Source organism: Colossoma macropomum, unplaced genomic scaffold (genome assembly GCF_904425465.1).
Source record: "Colossoma macropomum unplaced genomic scaffold, Colossoma_macropomum, whole genome shotgun sequence".
Classification (NCBI taxonomy): domain Eukaryota; kingdom Metazoa; phylum Chordata; class Actinopteri; order Characiformes; family Serrasalmidae; genus Colossoma; species Colossoma macropomum.
In genome coordinates, this window is record NW_023494793.1 from 32,695,667 (window position 1) to 32,717,914 (window position 22,248).

Consider the following 22,248-nt stretch of genomic DNA (forward strand, 5'->3'; position numbering starts at 1 on the left):
GTGTAAAGAGACATGATAAATCTTACGCTTTTTGTTCATTCTCTATAGATGGTCTGATAAAATCCACATCACCATAGCCAAATGGTTGAGGATAAGATTGTAAGATGCAAGTCTCAACTACAAACCATTTCAGTTAGGTGACAAAAGACAGGCCAGTAGTTTTATTTACAAGAGGTTTATTGCATAGCACAAATCAGTAGACATTCTACATAAAAACAGTATGTTAATGTTAATGTTAATATTTATATTTCATTTAAATCTGCTCATCTGAGCAAAACAACCAAATACATACAGTGCATGTTTCCAAAAAGCATCACTGTAACACTGACTTCAATGGCAATAATGGATGATTTTTGGGATCATACCACTAGGAGAATAAAGGAATTCATTTTTGTTAACTTATGCATATAATTTCAGTCTTAAAACAAGCTAATTAAAAGTTAACAGTTTAATATAAAAAAAGACTGGATTGTCAAGATAAAATCTACCATCCGCTTAACATAACACTTAGCTTAATACATCTGAGATGACTGGCAGCAGAGAAAAATCACTTCTATCCCATAGTAGATTGAAAGGTTCACCCACGTCTCAGTTTCAAGAATGTTTCCATTCAGAAACCATAAGCCAAATGCATAAGCTGCCCAATTTTGTGTCTGCAAGTTTACAAAACAGTGGACCGAGTCAAGCTTTAAAAAAAAATAAATAAATAAAAAAAAATAATAAAAATGCCTGTGGTCAAGAAACAAACCTTTAAAGCATGTTAGTTTCAAAACTATTACATACTGGAATTACACAGTGCCAATTTCAGGCTGAATCATGACATTACGGCCTTCAAAACTGAAAAACAAACTTCAAAATAAACTTCCCAATAATGCATACCAGTAAGAACATGTCAGTTAAAATCTGGAGGGAAATAAATTACTTGAGGAGCTAAGAAAGGAGGGGAAAAACAAATAAAACAGAGCCACAAATAATGTTACTACATTGTTATAAAAGCAGACATACCTTCATTGGTTTAAAAGCTCTTCATTTAACTACCTAAGCCAATCCTGCTGTAAACATTCCAAGTGAATTTCAATTGATTTTGGTCCCAGTTGGTTTGTATTAAAACGGCTCAGGTTCCCAAAAGCATCACAGATATCAGATCATTTTAGGAGGGAAAGACAAAACTGATCTTTTAATAACCTGGGTGTAGCTGATAACTAACCCAAGGCTGTTTTTATAGCTCCCAAGAACATCTCGCAATAATTTACATCTTTGAAATAAATAACAAATATAAAAAAAAATTACGGGAACAAAGTGAAAAATACATAACACAAATATTCCAACCCTCAGCTGTAATAGAAGACGTGAAAAAACTTAAATCCCAAGAAATAGTTTAAAATCAATGGTTCTCACAGTTTTGGAGATATCATGCACTGCACAAACACCAATTCATAGAGGGTTTGTTAACTGCCCAGTAAACTGTTTCAAATACATTAGAGCAGAAATCACAAAAACTCTCTATGGCAGAGGTCTTCAAATCTGGACCTTCAATCCAGTTTTCAGTTCAGGATTTTGTAATCACTAATTGTTAACTGAACTGTCGATGTAGCTGGTTGGTCACCTGGTGTCACTCCTAACAGTAATGTCAAAATTCAAGACCAAAAACTGGATTCAAGGTCTGGATTTGAAGGCATCTGCTCGGAGATGCAGGATTCTCTCCATGAGAGTCTGAGAACCACTGGCTTACATGGAAACCAATGACATAACTCCCTGAACTGCACACAATGACAAACAAGAATCCCTCATCTCCACAACAACTATGTCTTCATAAAAACACCCACACTCTCACACTCTCACACTCACTCTTTGAGGAATTCAGTTCCGAATACTGAATGCTTTAGTTTTCTTTATGCTGATCAAAAGAGGCGGTTTGATCTTTGGTTTATCTGCAAAAAGCTTCACTTCACTCTCTGTGGTTGGAAAGCGGCGAAAGTAGATGTCAGGATACTCCTTCTGAAACTAATGAAAGAAAAATAATTAAAGTGTCCAGAGCACATTTACATATATGAAATAATGCAGACACATTCAGACAGCCTGTATTTATTTGAGAAAGTCACAAGAGAACAGATTTTATACATTACCAGTTTGAGTTTCTTCTTCTTCTCCTTGACAGACATGGCTTTATCCTTCAGGATGCTCTCCAGCAGGTCTGCAATGGCTGCCTGAGACACAGACAACTTCTGCTCCTCAAACTCTTGTGTGCTTATCTGTCTGCAGAATGAATAGGTTGGCATGGCAACACCAGAACCTATACCGGAATGTCTTGTCTGTGAGGAACAAACAGGACAATGGTTAGATCATTAATCATTAACTCAGTCTTGACTTTACGAAGTGGAATTATATTCCACCTACAAACATTTGTAAGTACAAGTTTACTATAGGTTTGAGAAAAGTGGAATCTAGTTCAAAAATGTTCACAAGTGAGCTTATAAGAGGGAGAGTTGGGTCTTTAGTAGAGAATTTTAGTCAACTCAGTCATCCTCTGTGGCATCACCCATGGTCAAAGTATTTTAAACGTTTTATTGTGTTATTAAGCTGAATCAGTACAGATTATTAAGCTGAATCAGTACAGATTCAGCTTAATATTATTACTTACAATTTAGACAATTTAGGCTGAAGTCAGCTTGTTTGCCAGCTTTGTTGAATTTTCCCGTTCCACCTTAACCAGTGCCAGAGCGCCTTTGGTGAGACACAAAATGTATCTGCTGCACCATTTAAGGTGGAAGAAGAAGCCGATGAAGAAGAAGCCGACCTCAGCTTTGTGTGATTTAGGCTATCAAAAATACCCTACCTACAGTTTTATTTAGAGCTCTATCTATAAATATGCGCTGTGGTAGAATGATTCAACAAGGTAGCCCAATTTGTCAGAACACTGGCAAGCTGAAAGGAAAAGCGACAGAGCATGGGCTAACACCAGAATCAACATTGGCTTGGCTTTGCAGTCATGGCAACAGCTCCATGACCTGAAGGGATTCAGGAGTGAATGATGCTGAATTGGCTTTTTATTGCTGCACAGGCAAGTTATGATGGTTGTCTGCTAGCTAGCTACTGAAAACAGCCAGCCAGTCTTGAGTCAGAGTAGTCGTGTCTCTCAAAATGTGACTCAACTTGAGACCTATCTCTGCCTATTTCAACCAGTATTAAATTAGTGTCTGCATACCAGCACTACAATTCCACATTCTTTACCTCTGTAGGTGGACAGTGATAATTTGTAGTTTTGGTGCCATATACCAGTATGCAGTGCAGAAAGTCACAGGTGAGGTATGCTTCAAATCATGAACCGTTCCCTGGGCACAGATTAATCTTTGTCTCCTCAGTCCATAAGCCTCTCAGAGCAGTTTACTCTTAAGGTACCTATTACCAACCTATAATTAAGACCTTTTTTTAAATATTCTTTTTATTTTTTTATTACATTTTTGCATCTTGTTGTAAACTTTCATATTACATGGCATATTTTAGTCTTCTACATGTTCATGTCTACATTCTGGAGCATGTTTTGGCAGAAAGGATCTTATTTCTTGAATAATTAAAGTACCTAGCCTAACAAGTCTTTGCCGTTGCTACACTCACCAATGAATTCTTGTTTCAAACAGCTGATTGACATCTAATTTTTAGCTATATCTCTATTCAGATTTGTCAGCCTCAAAATGGCCCACTTTACTGACATTGACACTTCTTTGAAAAACAGCCACAGACTTCAGATGCAAATGACACATCTAGCATTAACTCTAGACCTTTTGTTTGATCAGATGCGCATACATGTAGCTTCATCTGACGATTGTTTAACTTTGGAATAGAGCCAAAACAACAACAAAAAACCCCAGCGTCCAAATATTTATAGAACTGCACTCTCTTTCCAAATATTACCATTAAAGGAACACAGAACACCACATTCTGGTAAGATGGGTGCCCAGGAGTGTCAAGGTGCATTTCAGAGGCATGTCAACTGCCCACTATTTGGACAGCACAGTTCTTGTCTGTGGTAATAAAACCTAACAATGGTGTTGAAAGCTAGTCTAATACTGTAAGAAGAAGTTTTTGATAAATAAAGGCTGTGTGATGTAGACAAAGTGTGTCAAATCACCTGTGATCTGAGGTAGGCAATATGGTCCTCAACAGCATTGCGCAGGTACACTGGCACCTGGAGTATCTCCTGATGATGGTCCATTAGAAAAGACAGCAGCCTGGTGGCCAATAGCTCATCCAGATCTACTTCCTCTTCACAGCGCAATACACAGCGAGAGAATGTTTGCACCATCTACACACACAACTTTCATCAGTATATTACAGAAGCATTTAAGACAGACTACTAGTAGAAGAAAAGGCACAGCACATGCAAATACTCTAACAAGCAAATACCAGCTAAAAAGTAGGAAGTAGAATAAGTTCCCTAAACACAGAGAGAACTACTACTTCATATAATTTGTCTAACTTTAACCATTATATAGTGCTTATTTGAGAGACAGCAGAACTGCAACTATGCAAGGACATGTTCCTCACCAATGTGCGTGTACCAATAACGTCATGAAGCCGGGGCATGTCCACATTCTGGCTCATGCGGGACATCATGCGTAGGAGAAGTTGCAACTTGCGGCGGGACGCAGGAGGCAGAAGAAGTGTACAGAGCTGCAGGGCTTCAACTGCAAGACGCTCCAGGGCAGGCTGCAGTAACCCTGCAAAACCCGGCAGTCCAAAAAAAACAAAAAAAAACAAAAACACAACGTAGTAAAGAGCGACATTTTTTTACAGTATTGTAATACAGCATAGGCAATTCATACACAAATAACAACACTCAAACTGGGAAAACACAGTGTAATCATAATGGCCAATCATACAAAACAAACTCAGCACACATTAGTCATACAGGCACAGATTAAATAAATGAAAGCCCTACCCTAAACCTCAGCTTTGTGGAAGTCACAGGAGAGTAAATTCATATTTGTGGTTTTCAACTTCCTTGTTCCATTGCTGTATATCCCAATTATTTTATTTTAATAAAATGTGCGTTCGGTTAGGTCATTATGGGTTTATACCCCTATTTGATGTTGCATTTGACAAATATTTTTTAACTTTTCCTACGAGAAGAATACTTTCTACATGAAATACATTTCAAACTGATGCACACTACTGTTTGGAATCACTTGCCATTAACTTATTTTAAACTTATAGTATGGATTGAACTATTACAAACTATTCGCCAAAATGCACATTTAGATATTTTTTGATATTTCAAGAAATCCTTGAACAAGTGAATGAAATGATGTATTGTAATTTACATTAATTTGTCAAGTTTTCTGACTTGACATCTCCACATTTACAATATGATAAATTCTAGATATTAATTTCATTATACCTTAAATCTCTACAGTATACAGCTTCCTTTTTTTTGCCTAGTGTGTTGCCTAGTACCCCACTAATTATTTAAAACCTGTGAAACTGTACATGATTAGCATGGAATTGTTTATACGTTTATCTTTTTGCTTTTATTTAGTTAATAACTTTTGAATGCTAGTGTTTTTACATTTACAGCAAAATTATAGACAAAAATCACAGCTAAATTATATAGACAAAAATGTAAAAATACAGCTACAAGTCATATTTAATTATTACTCTAAATGTTTTTAACAGGGTTTTCATTATTTTGTTCCTGCATGCAAGACTAATACACACAAAAACAAGATGCATCTGTTGCATGAATGGAGAATGATGGCAAATTATTTACATTTTCCTCACACTCAAACACACCAAACATACACTCTAAAAATGTCTGTCCATACATTAAAAAAGAATGTATGATGTCTAAAAAGACAATTTGAAGTAGATGGTTTAAAGCCACTGAGATCACTAAAGAACAAGAGGCACAAGTGAAAAATAATAAATGAATGGGGAAAATGAACGTTAAAAGGTTAGACACATGCATGTTAATATGAAAATGTTAGAAATACACACAGTCACATGTCCAAAAACAACACAAATACAGGTAAAACACATAGTGCAGTGGACAGATGCATGCAGGCCTTACTTTGCTCAGGACTCAAGTGGCGTGCAACAGAGGACACTGAGGGGCGAGAGTGCACAGGCTTGCACAGGTCCAGTGAGCTGTGACAACGTCTGGTAATGGTAGGCCTTGTGCTGACATCCAAGCAGCTTCCATGCAAACGGACCAAGCCATTGCCTCTAAGGCCAAAGGTGGAGGAAGAAGAGTCTGGTCTCATTGTAATTTCTGCTACTGGAGCATTGATGCTGAAGCAGCTTGCAGACATTTCCCTGTGCTCTACAAGGTCAAGGCAGTTTCCAATGCTTCTGGGGCGAGCTTTGACAGCTCTCCGTTCCTCACTGATTAGATGATGTTCTGAGGACAGATGTGAGCTAGAGCTGCTGCTGCTGCTGCTGCTGCTGCTATCGGTTTGTGAAGGATGGACATTAGGATGAGTCTCACCTGAGGAGGTCTTACAGGACATTACAGCCAGGGAGGAAAAACTGTGGCACTCAGGTTTAGTGTTTGCTACAGAGCTGTCTTGAGGGGATGAACCCTCACTAGTGTTAGTCCTGCTGGATGCGAGGCTTTCCACAGACCTGAAGAGCTCATGTTTTGAACACGAATCACCTGATTCATCCAGGATTCTCTCCAGAGAGCAGCTCCTGGGTCGAAATCTGTTAACAGGAGCACCAGCGGAGCGTGCTCTTGAGGCTGCTGCTTGGGTCTTTATTCTAGACATGAACACTTCTCTCATAGGGGACTCCGTCTCCTCAAAAGCCTCTTTTCTGATCAAGCTCAGCAAGAGGCATTCTGTAGATCTGAAAAGGTTGGCAGTGTTCAAGTGAGGGGCTTTAGCCGGTTGAGGACAGCTCGGTTCTTCCAGGTTTTTGCGCTTTCCACGTTGAGTTCTTGGAGCTGTGACATAGCCACACACAACTAGCAAAGGACCAGACAAAACAACATGAACAACAAACAAGCAAGCAGACACTGGTAAAGAGAGGAAGTACTTGGAGAAAGGGCACATAGAATGGTTAGTTTTTCCACAACAAAAAAAGCAACAGAGTAAAAGAAAACTGTTAATTGTGCAAAACAAATTTGTTTTCAGAGAAATAAGAGAATCAAATACCAACCATTATTTCATCCCCCTATTCTACTAATGTCTTTCAGCATGACAAGCATCTGCTTGACAATTTGTAAACAAGCTTTTTGACATTTGATTTCATTTAGAGGGATGAAATTTGAATTTTTTTTATGGTGAGTATGAAACAATGCTGAAACAGGCAGGTTTCCTCATTCTTCACAGATCACATCATGTTAGAGACAACAGAACCATTAAATGTGGAATCCATAATAAAATCAAACTGGTCAAATGTGTTGCGGTAGTTCAAACTGTGGTAGACAACACAACTGGATATATCAAAAGTTGACAAAAAGCAGAAATATGCACACATACCCAAAACGTTAACAAACAACTCATAGTACTGAAAGGTAAGCAGTGGTTGGGGAAGGCTGTAGAAGTAGTCAGACACTGTCTTGAAGACATCCCTCTCAAAGCCTGGATAAGATGGCTGGTTTGAGTCAAACTTCGGCCCTTTAGTGTCCATAAAAAGCATAAAGTCAAATCCAAAACAGTTGTTTCATTAAAAAAATTATTGAAATAAACTTAAATAAAATCTCAATATTACACAATAAAAAAAAAGTGAGATTTTTACTGAGAATTTTAGCACCCGAAACACACAACGTACAACAAAGTGGTTAGTATTGTTATTACACCTGAAACTGCAATGTTAGCTTTAAAACTACCATAAAGCTCCTTTAACACAACCATAGCACATTACCCATTTTCAATTTAATATGGTGGAGACAATGTTACGCTACAGGAATGTCATCAAATGATCCGGCTGACTAAACTAAAAGAAATAAATCAATTTTGTCTCAATGTATTTGTTCTAATAAAACATAACATTTATTATGTAGTTGTAAGGTTTGACAAATCTGTATCACTACAGATTTTAATTACATTCGTACTTACAGTTTGCAAGACATTTCATGGCTGACAAAACCCAGTGTGGCAAATCATCTATGGAAAAAAATAAATGAATAACAATAAGATGTGCAGCATGTCCACAGCGACGACCTAATTTGGGTATTGTTATTGCGTGTTTTATTATACACGTTTTCCCACCTGTCTTATCATCTAGGGTAACAACGCCATGCTTGTTGACTTTGGTCATGTTATACACAATGAAGCAGGAATCAATTTGTGTGGGATTCAAAACATCATCTAGCGAAGGCAGACCCAGTAACTTCTGTAAACTGGAAAAAAAGAGAATACTATCATATTAATACTGAGAATTACACACTCATAACACACACCTCTATGACAGTTCACCCATTTACTTACACAGCTTTCTGCACAGAGGTCAATGAGGCAAATAAAAATCAAGATTCACAGTACAGCTTGATCAATTACAAGAATAATTAACAATATTTTTCTTCAAAAGTAAACAGCAGAACTTACTGCGTTAAGGTTACATTCTTCCAAATATCTTGAATGTCCTCTTCTGTGATATCTCTGGAGTTCTCCTCTGAATGTGTATCAGTTGTTGAATCTTCTACTGCTGGAGAGATGTTCTCCTGTGGGAAATAGTTCATCACAATAGCATAAAAACAGAAAACTTATGGAAAACAAATGGAAACCACCGTGACCAGGCCCCTAACTCAAAACTCACTTGGATTTCATGGTCAAATTTCTTGGAACCTCTTAATTTGAAGAAACCCTCTCTGTCCTTCAAAGACACACTCCTTTTTCTTACGCCTTGAGGACCAACAGGAATTGGCTTCAGAGGGGATGTTGATGGAAACCTGCAAAGCATTCTGCTATGAGAGCATGCTAGACATTTTCACACAGAAAACACATGCAAGACGCGTTGAAACACACTGCACGGTAGAGTTAGTTAGCCTAACGTTACCTGTAGAGCTGACTGCTGTCCTCCAGGTCCTCAAAACCCCATCGCCCCTTGACATCTTCAATAACGTGATTTTTTAAGAACTTCTTCAAGAGCTGAACAGTTTGATGTCTAGTGACCTCTGGTCCAAAATTGCTGTTGTTCCTCAGAAGTTCGTGTAGCCAGTCTACAGCTGAAGTCGCGGTGAAGCAGTTCGAGTAAACCTTGAAGTGCTGCCGATGCTTTTTCAGAGGCATGCCCGCCCGAAAAAGTTTGGTCACTTCATTCCACTGCAGTTACACAAGGAAAAGAAAGTTGACTAAGTCAAATTCACCGCTAGCTTAACGTCTGTCGCTAACTTTGCTATATCAACAAGCTAGCTCTCCTCTCCGAACGAATGAACACCGATTTAAACCCACAGCGATTACGACGTATATTAAAACTAATAGTACACACAAGTTGTTAAGTTAATACACAAACATGCAAACTGAACTGTATATAGGGCTCAAATGCGCCTTTCAAAGAATGCACAGGTGCTTAAAATAGCATAACAGCTACGCTAGCTAACCTAGCTAGCAAGAAAGCCTAAGTTTACTCTCTTACCAGTTTAGTGGCCCTGTACGGACCAGGGGTGATAACATGCGACTCCATTGGGACCACGCCACGGACATCCGAGGAAAAACGACTCTTTAGCGATACATTCAAAAAGAAAGAAAAGAAAATCTTCCGTTTAAGGCCGAATGCTGCATGAAGTCCCCAGTCAGCTCAAAGACACAAACCAAGACTTCTATTTGTTGCACGAAGACCAGCAGTTTCTCACAGCAAGTCGCTGCTTTTCACACCAAGCGAACCGTTTGAAATTGTGTGGCCGTCTCCGGGAGCGCTGTGATTGGACCATTTGTTTAGACACGTGACTGAGCTGCCACGTCCACCGCCTTTGAAGCAATGACAATAAACACAACACCGGAAAAACCTTCACGTCGCCCATGAGCAGCATTTATGTGCTATCGATAACCCACAGAACCAGGAGTGGGAAATAAGCTGACGGAAAGTAGCGAATAAAGAAGCCTTTTCTTTCACAGAGAAATCAATTACTGTACTACAGTCTCGTACAAAATACACTGACTTCACTATGCTTTGTCTTTTACACTCTTAAAAAAGATAGTTCTTCAAGGGTTTTTAGTAAAGAAAATGGTTCTATATAGGTTCTATATTTGCACGATTAAAGGGTTCTTTGCATCGTGAAGGGGTCATTCAGAATGATGGAGAACGTGCTGTATATGGTTTTGTATATAGCACCAAAAAGGTTTCTGTTACTGCTTTGAACAATAGAACACTTTTTGGTGCTATATACAGAACCATATACAGCACATTCTCTATCAGTCTGAAGAATCATTTCACAATGCAAAGAACCCTTTAATCATTCAGAATAGAACCTATATATAACCATTTTCTTTACTAAAGAACCCTTGAAAAACCATTTTTAAGAGCATACTGAATACTACTGTTGGTAAATTATGCCTTCTGGCTGCTTTTTTGTGTATTTATGAAGTACTGTATGTATTTCCCAAATGTGATTGGTAATATCCTGAAAGATATATAAAAAAAGGTAGAGGAAGAGGATTGATTGATTCTTTGTTTGTTTATGGAAGCCTTCAAATGTACAGATAAAGAACAAAAGAACAAAACCCAAAGAAACAAACAAACAAACAAAAAATGATAGTTACAAAGTAATCAACTCAGAAACAGAGAGAAAATATTGACAAACCAATACCAAGGGGAGCTAAAATTACAGACCAAAAATAAAAGTACCTCAAACAGAGGGCATAAAATTACTTCATAGTTTACTGCAGGCTGTTACACTCTACTCTTTAATGTTTCACATGTACTTTTATTGTATAATGTTTAATGTCTCAGTATTGCCCCCAGGATTTGCACAATAGTTGTCTCATTATTCCCCTCAGCATTCTGTTATTGCTCCTCTGCAATATCTGTTTGATTACTAAAGTCTTTATCTGGGTATTTCTGTTCTTAAGGTTTACATGTGATTTACATCTTGTGGTAAATCCACTGAGGTCAAGTTGGTATATTATTCACTTGTATCTCTGGTATTCATGATGTTTCCTACAGTTTTGAAGGGTTTTCTTCATGACTGAAAATATTCTTCTGTCATCCATTCTCCAGTCATTCCAGTCAGGTTGTTGCTATTGGAAAACTTGTTTTGCTCTTTAACAATGGACCAAACAGTTGATTTTGATATGCCTGATGTATAGGCCGGGTCTGGTTGATTTATTCAGATCTTTACTCGGACCTAATGCTTCCTTAGTGTCTCCATTGAGAGACTCCAAATGTCACATCTAATTAACTCTAAACAGCAAAAATACCCAAAACTGTGAAAAACAAGGGACTGCATTACATTTAAATATCCTGTGCAGCTAGCTGCTTGATGCCAAGAAGGCTGGTTGTGAATCTAATCTGTTTTAAGAAATGCTCCAAGAAAACTAACCTCATTTTATCTGCTCAGCTCACTGGTTTAAAAAGGACTGATTACACTGATTTAGCAATGAATGATGAAACCATAAACAACATATATTCAAAGGTAAACTTTGTGTTATGAAGCTGCACTTCACATATTGAAATGGCCCAGTGGCCTAATGGATAAGGCATCAGCCTCCGGAGCTGGGGATTGTGGGTTCAAGTCCCACCTGGGTCGTTGTTAAGCAGCTTTAATTAAGGTTTCTCAGGTCCGGCATTTGATCGTGAAGTTGGTTTCCTAGACCCAGATTAAGAAACTAATACGTATTTCCAATCCTAGCTTACCTCTTTGATGCTGTTAAAGCATGCGTTTGAAAACAGTTATCATGTTTGAGATGAATTATGAACAAGAGGGTGATAAACAGATGTCAGTTCTGTCTGTGCAGTGTTGATAGAAGCTAACTAGGGAGGTCTGTTGTTACGAATTAGATCTTTCTGTGAGTCATGGGTGTGCAAATGTGTCAGTCATCTGAATCTGAATCTGAAAAGATTTCCAGAGCCCCCTGAGCCATGGGCCTCAGTGTGAATGTCTGCCCCCCACCCTCCCCATGCCCTAACAGTAGTTACGCCACTGTGTTTCATCCATTTTTGTAAATCCAAGTAAAGCAAACTACAGTAGAGCCTGCATATTACAGTGCAGAACTCATGGACACAGTTCTATGAAAATGCCTGTTAAAACAAACAGTATTCTGAAAATATAATGAACTCTTCTCCTAATGCTCTCCATTACAGAGCATTCTACTCAGAGGGCTGTGATTTAGTGTGTTGGAGCTTGATATTAAAAACATTTACATGTGTGTAACTGCTGTGAAAATCCATTTGAGAACTAGCAAATATCAACAAAATTTCTAAATCACTCTTTTAAACATTATCTGAAACACAAGTATTTTAGTGTGGAAAGAAAAAAAATATTGCACCTATTTCAGTAGGTGGCACTGCAGCTATAAAAATATGCTTATTGAGATTTTGTTTGCACCTCCACAGCTCGGTGTATTCCACTTTAATGTTCTGTCTCACTATTATTCCCAGTATGTCTACTGTTTAATATTAGTCTCAGTATCACTTTGAGTATTTTGCATCTATTTCTTGTCATCCTTCTGTAGGCTACTGACAGTTAATGAATTACAGGGAAAGTCTGAGCTATTACACTTCTTTTGGACACACATAGGCAGCAGATATATAGTGATGAGGTGGACATTTACTCTGGTGTAGACATGTGTGCCACTCTTGAAGAGCTCAGAGAAACTCTTGCATATTCCAACATGAGTTCTGACCCTGTCTGGGCAAAACATTAACCCCGCCCCCTTGGGCTGTTCCACTTGCTTTGGTTTTCAGTTACCGTGTAAGGACATTTCTTTCTTTGGTTTAATAGCAGTCACTCACTCGCTGTAGTCAACACTGCTACATCAAAACGAAACATGCAGAGCTGAGTCTACGAGTAAAGGTAAACATTTCTTCATTTTTACAGCTGAATTTCCAATCACTTATTAGAAAAAAAGTGTCAAATTGGGAACATATATTGGAATATAAGGGTATTTCCATGGCTACATGTTTGTTTCTTAAATAAGAAGAGATTAAGAGCTAAGTAGAATGATTTGATCTATATGTCACATGAAACATTTAGCCTCTAGCCCATGTTTCAAAGAAGTGATGATATACCGCGTTTCAGCTCAAGACTACAAGTGTCAGTAACACGATCAGATCTGAAATTAAATCAAGAGGCCCACAGTGCAATTATACAACAATATTTGACAATTGATTGTAAATTGTATTTTTTTTTTATTTTTATTAATATCAGGTCTCTGACAAATGCAAAGACTTTGGCAAAAATATGCTTTCTGTAAATCTTAGCTCTGTATTTAATATAGCTATGAGTCAGTGTTGCATAATCACAAAGTACATATACTAAATGTGGGAAAGTGTCGTTACTTGATATCATATGTGGGAGAAAAGTTGATTTTCTGAAATAATAAGAAAAAAAATGTTTCTTGAACATGCTACAATATGATGCAACGTAATATGATTTGATGCAAAGCAATTATAGCCCCAGCTACTGATTGTCCAAGATTAGCAACTTCAACTAGGCTTGCGTCTAGTTAGTGTCATTACATTGTGTGTGTGATACTTTTAAATACTCAGTATTAAGTTTTTGGAGGGGGAAAATGAGTTTTACCTATTTACTAGACAGAAAGTAGGAAGGGTTTGGAATCTGGATTAAACACAGTGGAACACTCTTTTACCCAGCAGTCTTGAACTTCTGGAGGGCTGGTGTCCAGCACAATTTGGTCATTTCCCTGTTCAAACACACCCATTAAACCTTTTTTAGCTGAATCTGGTGTGTTTGAGCAGGGAAATCACCAAACACAGGAGTTTAAGACCCCTGCTTTGCCAATTAAACCTGTGAAAAATCAGAAAGAACAGGTGCATCTGCACCAAGGTAAGTGGCTACATGCTAACTGCAGCATTGTGAATGTGTGAATGTGCACTCCTGAATATCAAATACAACATACAATGTATACATTTGCATTCCTGCAGTATAACTACAATACTGCTTTTTATTTCCATTTCCATCTATATGGCTCATTATTGAATGATACTTTTCTTTGTCTGACTGTGATCTGAAGACTTTATCCTCTAAATTTATCCATATAAGGCTACTAGGCTGATGAATAGGGCCTTGGTAATACTTGGGGGCCCCACAGTTCATACTATTTTACGTTCAAGTATGAAAAATTAATGTTTTTAATGATCACAGAAAGTTTAAATGCAAAAATAAATAAAATACACCAAAAATAACAACGTGTAAGATAATGCAAATCTGTAAACAACTACTCAGATACATAAGTACAAACTATATGAATAATAATGTGTTTAAAGTTGATTTTTCAAAATTTCTGCCTAACTCAAGAGCTGCAAACAGCTAAAAAGTCATTCAGAATAGTATAACGTGAAATGGTGGATTGTAGACAAACTTTCTTACTACAGTATGTCACATAGTGTTAGAAACCACACAAGCAAGCCTATTTGAGATTGCAGAACTTGAGGCTACTATGTAGTTATTTAGGCAAACTTTTGTTATGCATTTGCTAAGTCAAAATTTATTTAAATTTGATATTTCAACGAAACTATGCCTTTCATTGTTTATTATTTTAATAGTTAAATGCACCCTGTTGAGTAAGCTGATAGTGGAATGGTTGTTCCATTTAAACCTGTGCTAATTTGTTTTGGTGGTGTTGTAATGAGAGTAATTAATTAGGTTGTCTGTGAATTAAATCTTCATCTAAACAATGTCTTATTTTCTTCTTTGTTCCATAGATGTACACAGTTCTGCTTTTCATCTACCTGGGAGGAACCACATTACCCTTCGTGAAATGTTTTAGTGATGGCAATTTTGATGGCAATCAAGATGTGTGTCAGTCAATGGCAGTTGATCATGATGGCCTGTCCAATCAGGATCCAGCATCAAATCCTTTTACAGTTGATCCTGATTATATTGATGTCACAGTTTTGGGAACAGTTGTTAATGGTGAGTCTCTTTTTCAGTCTCTCTTAAAAATGACTTTCCAAGTAGTTTTATATTCCGGCAAAATATGATTGATTGAATTATGATACATTCTTTTTATTCTCTCTTTACTTTCAGTAAAGGCCTCTTCATAAGATGTTCTGTTAAGTCAGATGTTAGTCAGACCAATCAGTGTTCATATCAGCTACAGGGACAGTTTAGCTGATAATAGCAAGGTAAATGAGCAGTTACATAATGAAGGAATCAAAAAAGACAGAAGGTCATGGTTCAAGATGCAGCCTCGCTCATATGCGCAAATGGTTAACTACAAGCCATATTGAATTTTTTTATTAAATTGTAGGAAAAAACCTTGCATCAGTGTTTTGTACCAGGCTTGGAAACATGGTATGCAATGGCCATTTTTGAGGTTTATTGCTTGTACATTTTTGAAGGATTGAATGAATGTGAAATTTTGTTCTCATTGCTTTGCACTGTATGAGGCAACACCTCAGTGTGTTACCAGAACAAGAGCTTGTAGAATGACACAGCAAGTAATCAGTAATCCTTGTAAGTGTATTTTCTTTTGTTTTTCATTCCCTTTACTGCTAAAGTGTCCCTCACGGCTAATTCAGTGGGTCGGCCTTTCCGTGGCTTCATGTTGGAGGCAAGAGAAACCAATGACGGTCCACCTGTGGGTGTATTCTCGTTGCTGGACTCAGCCATCAGCAGACTCCAGAGCTGTAACGGGACTGCTGTGAGTGTCCCATAGAGCTGTATATTGTCAACAACTTCACAACACGACATGTATTATGAATGATGATGATTTTTTGTTATTAATGTTTACTTTACAAACATTATTCTTGTGTTTAATTTAGCTTCTAAATAGTGCTAAGGTCTTGATCAGAAGACAGGCATGCAAAAGTGAACTTTCTGCACCTATTTACACCTGGTCACTTTATGCTCCTTGAATGTCAGGATTATATCTGGATAAGGCCAAGCCACATAAAAAGCAAGTGTAAAGGTGCTCAAGACGCATTTAAAGCAGATGCAAATCCGATCTCTCAAATCACTTTAGGAGGTGGCCTGAGAAGCAGTGGAACCACAGGGTATAGCAGTGTAAACGTGTCCGTCTCTCCAAGACACATATGACAACCGAAACCCTTCCCAGTACAACCAAAACGTCCCCACGTGCAGTACTGGGCATGTGATCCATATATATGAGGAAAATAATAATGAAGGATGCACATGGTACCCTTAAGTTTAAAGAAAGGCATGACAGCATGCAAAATTGCAAATTTGGAGGCAGCAAGCATCTTCAGCATACCACAGGAAAAGGCTGAACGCATAAACAATTGGTAATTGGTTGCCACACAGTTAGCTGATTTGCATATTCTCTCTCACACAGCAATCAGATTTCAGTCTGTCTAAACAGAGATGCATGTGACTAAGTGTAAATGCATGTGGCTAAAATCTTTTCACGTTCCAATTCAGATACTGGTCACATGGAGTTTTCCATTTACATGTCTCCAGTGTGACAGATGTGACAGTGTGCCTACGAATGTGGTTTGAGTGATTTGATCATAATGCCATCACAGTGTGTCCAGGGGTTGTTTACACCTGGCTTTTCATGCGGTCAAACAAAACCTGAAAGTGATAAGATTACCAAAAATGCATGTTAATGCAGGGTGTGAACAGGCCCTTTGTAATTTAAACTGTAGTTTAAGATGTCAGTGTTGAGATCAGAGCTGAGTTTAGAGTTGAGATTTAACCTAAGAACTTCTTAAGATTTAATTTAACTTAAGAACTTAAGATTGTATAAGGAAACCATGAAGAAAAATTCATGTTCATATCTGCTTATGTCTAATGAAAGAAATTTGCATAAACGGTGATTATGTTTCAAATGACTGATTAAAAAGCAGTTTAAAATATGTATATGTTTAAATATATCTCTGCCTTTATCCAGGGTAGAGCTGTTACACAAACCGCTAACCAAGATAAAACTGAAGTAAGGGTCTTATGGAGCGCTCCTAACACTGGACGATACTTCTTCAGGTATTGAAAACCATCATACAAAATTAATTGCTAACAGTTTTTATTATTCTGGCAGTACAGTGGGTGAAAAGATATGTGTTTGTTAAAAAATGCCAGCTGTTGTTGTAATTTTGTTTGTTGTGACTACTGTTGTTTTTTATGACTTCTCAGAGCTACATTTGTTGAGAACTTTGAGACTTTTTGGGCTAGAAAGGACATATCCCCACCTACAACAACCACAACGTCTACAACAACAACATCTTCAACACCCTTTACAACAACATCAGCATCAGCACTCACCACTGTTACTTCTGTACCCGTCTCCATGCTTCAACCAGATCCCACTACTGTAACTGAAGTCACATCACTGGCACCCACCTCTACAACTTTAGGTGGGTCAACGCAGGGCTTTTCCTCTACAGATACCACTGTTGCCTCTACAAATGCACTGCATTCTTCCGCTACCCAGCTATCAGACCCCACCACTACAACTGATCCTACAACATCTTCAGGTGCGTCAACACATGGCATTTGAAATCCTATCATGTCTATATATATATATATATATATATATATATATATATATATATATATATATATATATATATGTCTATTATATAACTTACCCCATAGCAGAACTTGCATGTCTCTCTTCTGCCCTTAAGAACCAAACAAATAACTCTACTCAAAAACATCAGATGTCTGCTTTGCACCTCTATACGTGATCCTGCAGCAGCACCTGCATGTCTCTCTGCTTGTGCCACTCATAAGACTTTACCATTTGATAACATGGCTCATATAATTATGACAAATATTGAAAAAAAAATATTAATTGCAAAGATACAAAGTTTCCAAACATTTCCAAAATATTCAGCTGGAATAAAAAGTTTTAAAAGTATTGTATTAAGTACTAAATAATCCCAAAACATATAAAGTTTATAAATAGTTTTAAACATCATTCTGATCACTGACTACCCTGTTCTGGCTTTTTAAGTGTAAATAAATAAATAAATAAATAAATACGGCTGTATGCAAACGTTTGGGGGCCCTGGTCAAATGACATGTTATTTTCAATTTTCTAAGGGAAAATAAGTTAACACACCCTCTACAGAGAACATACTTCTGCACATTTTAATGAACTGTTATGGTTTGTTTGCTAAGTTTAACATATTGAGTATAAAAATAAAACTTAAAATGTGGCCTGTGCAACAGTTATGGCAAGTTTTATTTTTCCCAATATGTTAAAGAAAAATAAAAAATTTAATGAAAAATACCATATTTAAGTGTGTTCCCGGCAGAGGATGTGTTAACTTAATTTCATTTAGAAAATCAATAAAACATGTCATGATTTATCTTAACTGTAGGAATAAAATGATATGTTAGCTTAGTATTATGTTAGCTTCCCCACCCCCACCCAAATACACATTATAGGCGTGGAGTCCAATAAGGCACGCAAGACATTCTTTTCCGCAGCGTCCACAAATAATATTGTCTGACCACAGTTTAAGAAGCACAAAATATGACATTTTTGAGATACATGATACATACCACAACATTCTGACACACAGACACAGTGCACTAGTAGTTCGACATTAAAAAAACTGACACTTAAAACTCTTTATTCGACATTTCACACTCTGTAGGGCACTAAAACCAATTAAACATGACTAATTATGCTCTCTTTTTTAATCAAACATGTAGTTGTTTATTGTTCTTTAAGTACTGGTGATATCCACAATATACTCACAAAAGCATATCATCTATCACAATAATAAAATTTATCACAATAACAATAAAATATCATTATATTGCCCACCCCTAAGTTAGCTAGCTGGCTATAGGTCATAAATATAACCTTTGTGTCAAGCATTTAAATATCAGACACAATATGTCTGTGAACTACCCGTCATAAGATGAAAGCCTGAGTTCTTGAACGTTAGCTGAAAAAATGTAATTCAATCGCTAAAGTCATCATTAGACAACTTGTTCTCCATTTTGCACTTTTTACCGTTCAGAGACCGTTCAAGAGGAGCAAAATGTTCTATTCTCCTGGAGTTTAGGCTTGTTCTATAAAACCAAATGTGGAGGACTGAATTACACCAATCCATCTCTTGCATTGTTTGTGGTGTAAGTCACCACTGCCCTCATGACAGGTTGACAGGGAAACACCGCTGTCAGTCACTGTGACTAACACAAATTGTGCATGGAAGAAGATCTACAAGGTGGATGTAATTTGAGTTGAATTCTAATGAAACATTAGAATCTGTGTTTCAATCCATGTGTCAGTCCAAGTCAAAGGCCAATATATCTGGCAGAAAATATTAGTCACAGTTACAGCACTTTAAAAGATGCTGCAACAGCTGTCTTGGTGTCGTGTAATGGTCAGTTGCTGATTAACTTTAAAAACGGAGTCAAAGTGGCACTGTGCAAAAAGGAAGTTCAAGTGTTGTGAAAAATTATGTTATCATGTAAAGAGATCATAAGTTAATTATCTGCTCAGCCTAAAAATATGCTGAAAGGAAACTTTGTAAGATGGCCTTTGTAAACAGATCTGTTTAATTGCTAACCAAATCATTAATGGTCAGGTTTTTGTTGAGGCCACCATCAAAATGATTCAGCATTTTCTTGCTACCTTACAGAATGTGGTGTTTCAGGGTGATCAACATTAGACTGTGATGAATCATAAAGGCTGAATGCAAATGCTTTTCTGGCAACAAGGAAGAAATTATCTTTTTGGTAGAGCATATAATGCTATGGTGCATTTTTTATCTTTGCAATCTTTCATCTCATACGGTATGAGGACAAGAATGAGGCGGAGTAGTTAGTTTCTAAGAGTGTGTGAGCCAGCGGGAGACAGGCAGAGTGCTGTCAGTGTAAAACTGAGTCAGTGGATTCTGACTGAAGTGCTTGCTCACTGTTTTTGCCTGTATGAGTCCTTTCATTGTTCTCATTGGCCTTCTACTGATATTTGACAATGTATTTATTGTACTCCAAAAGAGCAGAATGCTAAAGCACCAAAGGTCTGCATTTTATTCATTTTCCTTCATTTGTAACCCTCTATAAATAAGTATTTTATTTCTCCAAAATGCTAAACCAGATGGATCCAGTTCCAATTCTTACGCTCTTAATGTTCATATCCTGGCATCAGCAGATATGTACATGAAAGTTATCGGATATTGACATTGGACCACATTTTCCACAACACCCTAACTGGCTGTTAAAGTTCCCTCATAGTTCTAGATCCAGAGTCAGTTGTGCAGTTCATAGTCTCCTAGCAGTTGGTTTTTAGATGTGTATGATACAAAATTTTCTCACTAAAAAATAATTGAAGAACCAATTTGTGTCTTTATGTTATCATATATGTCTTTAAGTTACATTTTGAAATACTACGTAAATATCTGTACTTGTTATATTGCTGTCGTAATTTGCTTGTCACTTTTTCTAAACAAATGTGAAATGCCAGAATAGCTAAATGATACATCACAAAGATTAGATTTGTAAGATTCTATAACAGGCTTAAACTTTTATTTAATTCATGCAACTTTGCTCCCAAACCTGTTGGCAAGTTTACTCTTTACACTAATCTCTACTCAAATCAAGCATTATATTATAAATTCAGGACTTGTGAAGTCGCCTAATATAAAGTCTCATAAAATATGTTCAGGCAACTTACTAGCCACAGCATCATGTGAAGTGTTTATCAAAGGAAATATTTTGTGCATATTAAGAGGACAGTGTGAGTAATAACACTGTATACAGAGATTAGGTTGAAAAATAAAATATTGCATTCATATGTTTAAGATGCTCTTACTTCAGCTAATCAGCTGTCTTTTTATATTATGTAGCTGTTTTTTTTTTTCTTTTTCATCGACAGTACAGATCTACCAGGAAGATAATCTATTATTTGTACTAGTTTGTTATATAAATGTGCAAGACCTTTCAATAATACACTAAAATGTTTAATGGGAAACAAAAATGAAACAGATTTTCCACATCATATTCAGTGCTGGAAAATATTCATTTATGGGTATTGTTTTTTGAGAAACTATTCTCATGCACTGACATTGGGAACTTGGTCTCATCCCACAAACAGCTCCCTCATATACTAATGCTCCAGTCACTACAGAAACTCAAGACAGTACAGGTGCGCTCAATATTTACTTTGAAAAATTCATGACGAATCTCATTCCATCCACAGGGGTGACACCAACTACACATAGCTCCACCACTCCACAGCTGGACGCATCCACTCATCCCACTACAGTGAATAAAACAACAACACCTCAGCTCAATGCAACCAAGCCCAGTCCATTCAACGCCACAGCTCCTCCCACTCCAGTGGTTTTCTCTACTGCATCTCCAACCACTGGCACTACTACTACTCCTTCACATAAAGGTGTAGTATGAGTTTGTGTGGATGTGTATGCATGCCAGTTATCCACTTGTCATACTGATATGATGTATCTTCTTTCTGTAGATGTTGTCACAATAATAAGTAACCTGGAGTTGGAGCTTCTTGTCCTAGAAAATTCATCAGAAGAGGAACGTCAGCGTGCACTGTATGAAGTGAGTACCAAATGTTAATTATAAAAGTTTCTTTCAGCTAAAGGCATTACCATGAGACTTTACAGCCTGTAGTTTTATTCTTTTGTTTATTACTGATCTCTCTTCATTTATCTCCTATTCAGGCCGCCTGTCGGTTGAGAAACTACTTAACAAGTAACTATGAGGGCATCTTCTCTTTTGACATCACAAACATTACCCCAGTAGCGGAGGGGTACAGTTGCTTAGACTCTAATGGAAAGTGATTATGTTAGTGGACCAATTCCAATCACTGCATTTTTTTTTTCAATCAGGTATTTGTGTTTAAACACAATAGAGATTTAAGAATTGATGAGTGCAATTATGTCTTCCTGTTTGGTGCTTCATCTCCTAATATTCCTAAATACAGATTTGCAACCTCATCTGTTCAAAACAGTAAAAAAAACTTGCTTTTTTGGATTTTCCACTATTTTACCATCATCGTAATAACATATGTAGACATTGCAACCTATGTCTCGGGTTACAAAGCTCTTTCTAAGTCTCACTGGCAGAAACCCAAAGCAAAAGGAGGTCTAACTTTACCAGTTTTTCAGCACTGTTACTGGGCTGCCAATGCCAGCCATGATGCACTGTCTGGATTGTTTTCCTGGTAGGAAAGCCACAAC

At 37.3% G+C, this 22,248-nt stretch overlaps 2 protein-coding genes and 1 non-coding gene across 3 annotated transcripts; 2 read left to right on the plus strand and 1 right to left on the minus strand.

Annotated features, from left to right (window-relative positions):
• Positions 1-1,032: 1,032 nt before the first annotated feature.
• On the minus strand, positions 1,033-9,811 carry depdc1a (DEP domain containing 1a). Its single transcript, XM_036578060.1, has 11 exons — positions 9,577-9,811; positions 8,998-9,263; positions 8,758-8,890; positions 8,547-8,662; positions 8,211-8,341; positions 8,058-8,105; positions 7,479-7,616; positions 4,546-4,718; positions 4,130-4,303; positions 2,127-2,312; positions 1,033-2,004 (listed from the first exon to the last, which is right to left on the minus strand). Exons 1-11 carry the CDS (start codon positions 9,622-9,624, stop codon positions 1,861-1,863), a joined length of 1,557 nt encoding a protein of 518 aa, XP_036433953.1. The 5' UTR covers positions 9,625-9,811; the 3' UTR covers positions 1,033-1,860.
• A 1,802-nt stretch (positions 9,812-11,613) lies between these two features.
• trnar-ccg lies at positions 11,614-11,686 on the plus strand. The gene has a single exon. It is a non-coding gene; the product is annotated as a tRNA-Arg (tRNA).
• A 1,221-nt stretch (positions 11,687-12,907) lies between these two features.
• Positions 12,908-21,849, plus strand: LOC118814092 (cell wall protein DAN4-like). The gene is made up of 8 exons (XM_036579754.1): positions 12,908-12,952; positions 14,824-15,034; positions 15,622-15,764; positions 16,974-17,062; positions 17,213-17,433; positions 21,240-21,437; positions 21,519-21,607; positions 21,730-21,849. The coding sequence occupies exons 2-8, from the start codon at positions 14,824-14,826 to the stop codon at positions 21,847-21,849; spliced, it is 1,071 nt and encodes a 356-aa protein (XP_036435647.1). The 5' UTR covers positions 12,908-12,952.
• Positions 21,850-22,248: the final 399 nt, after the last annotated feature.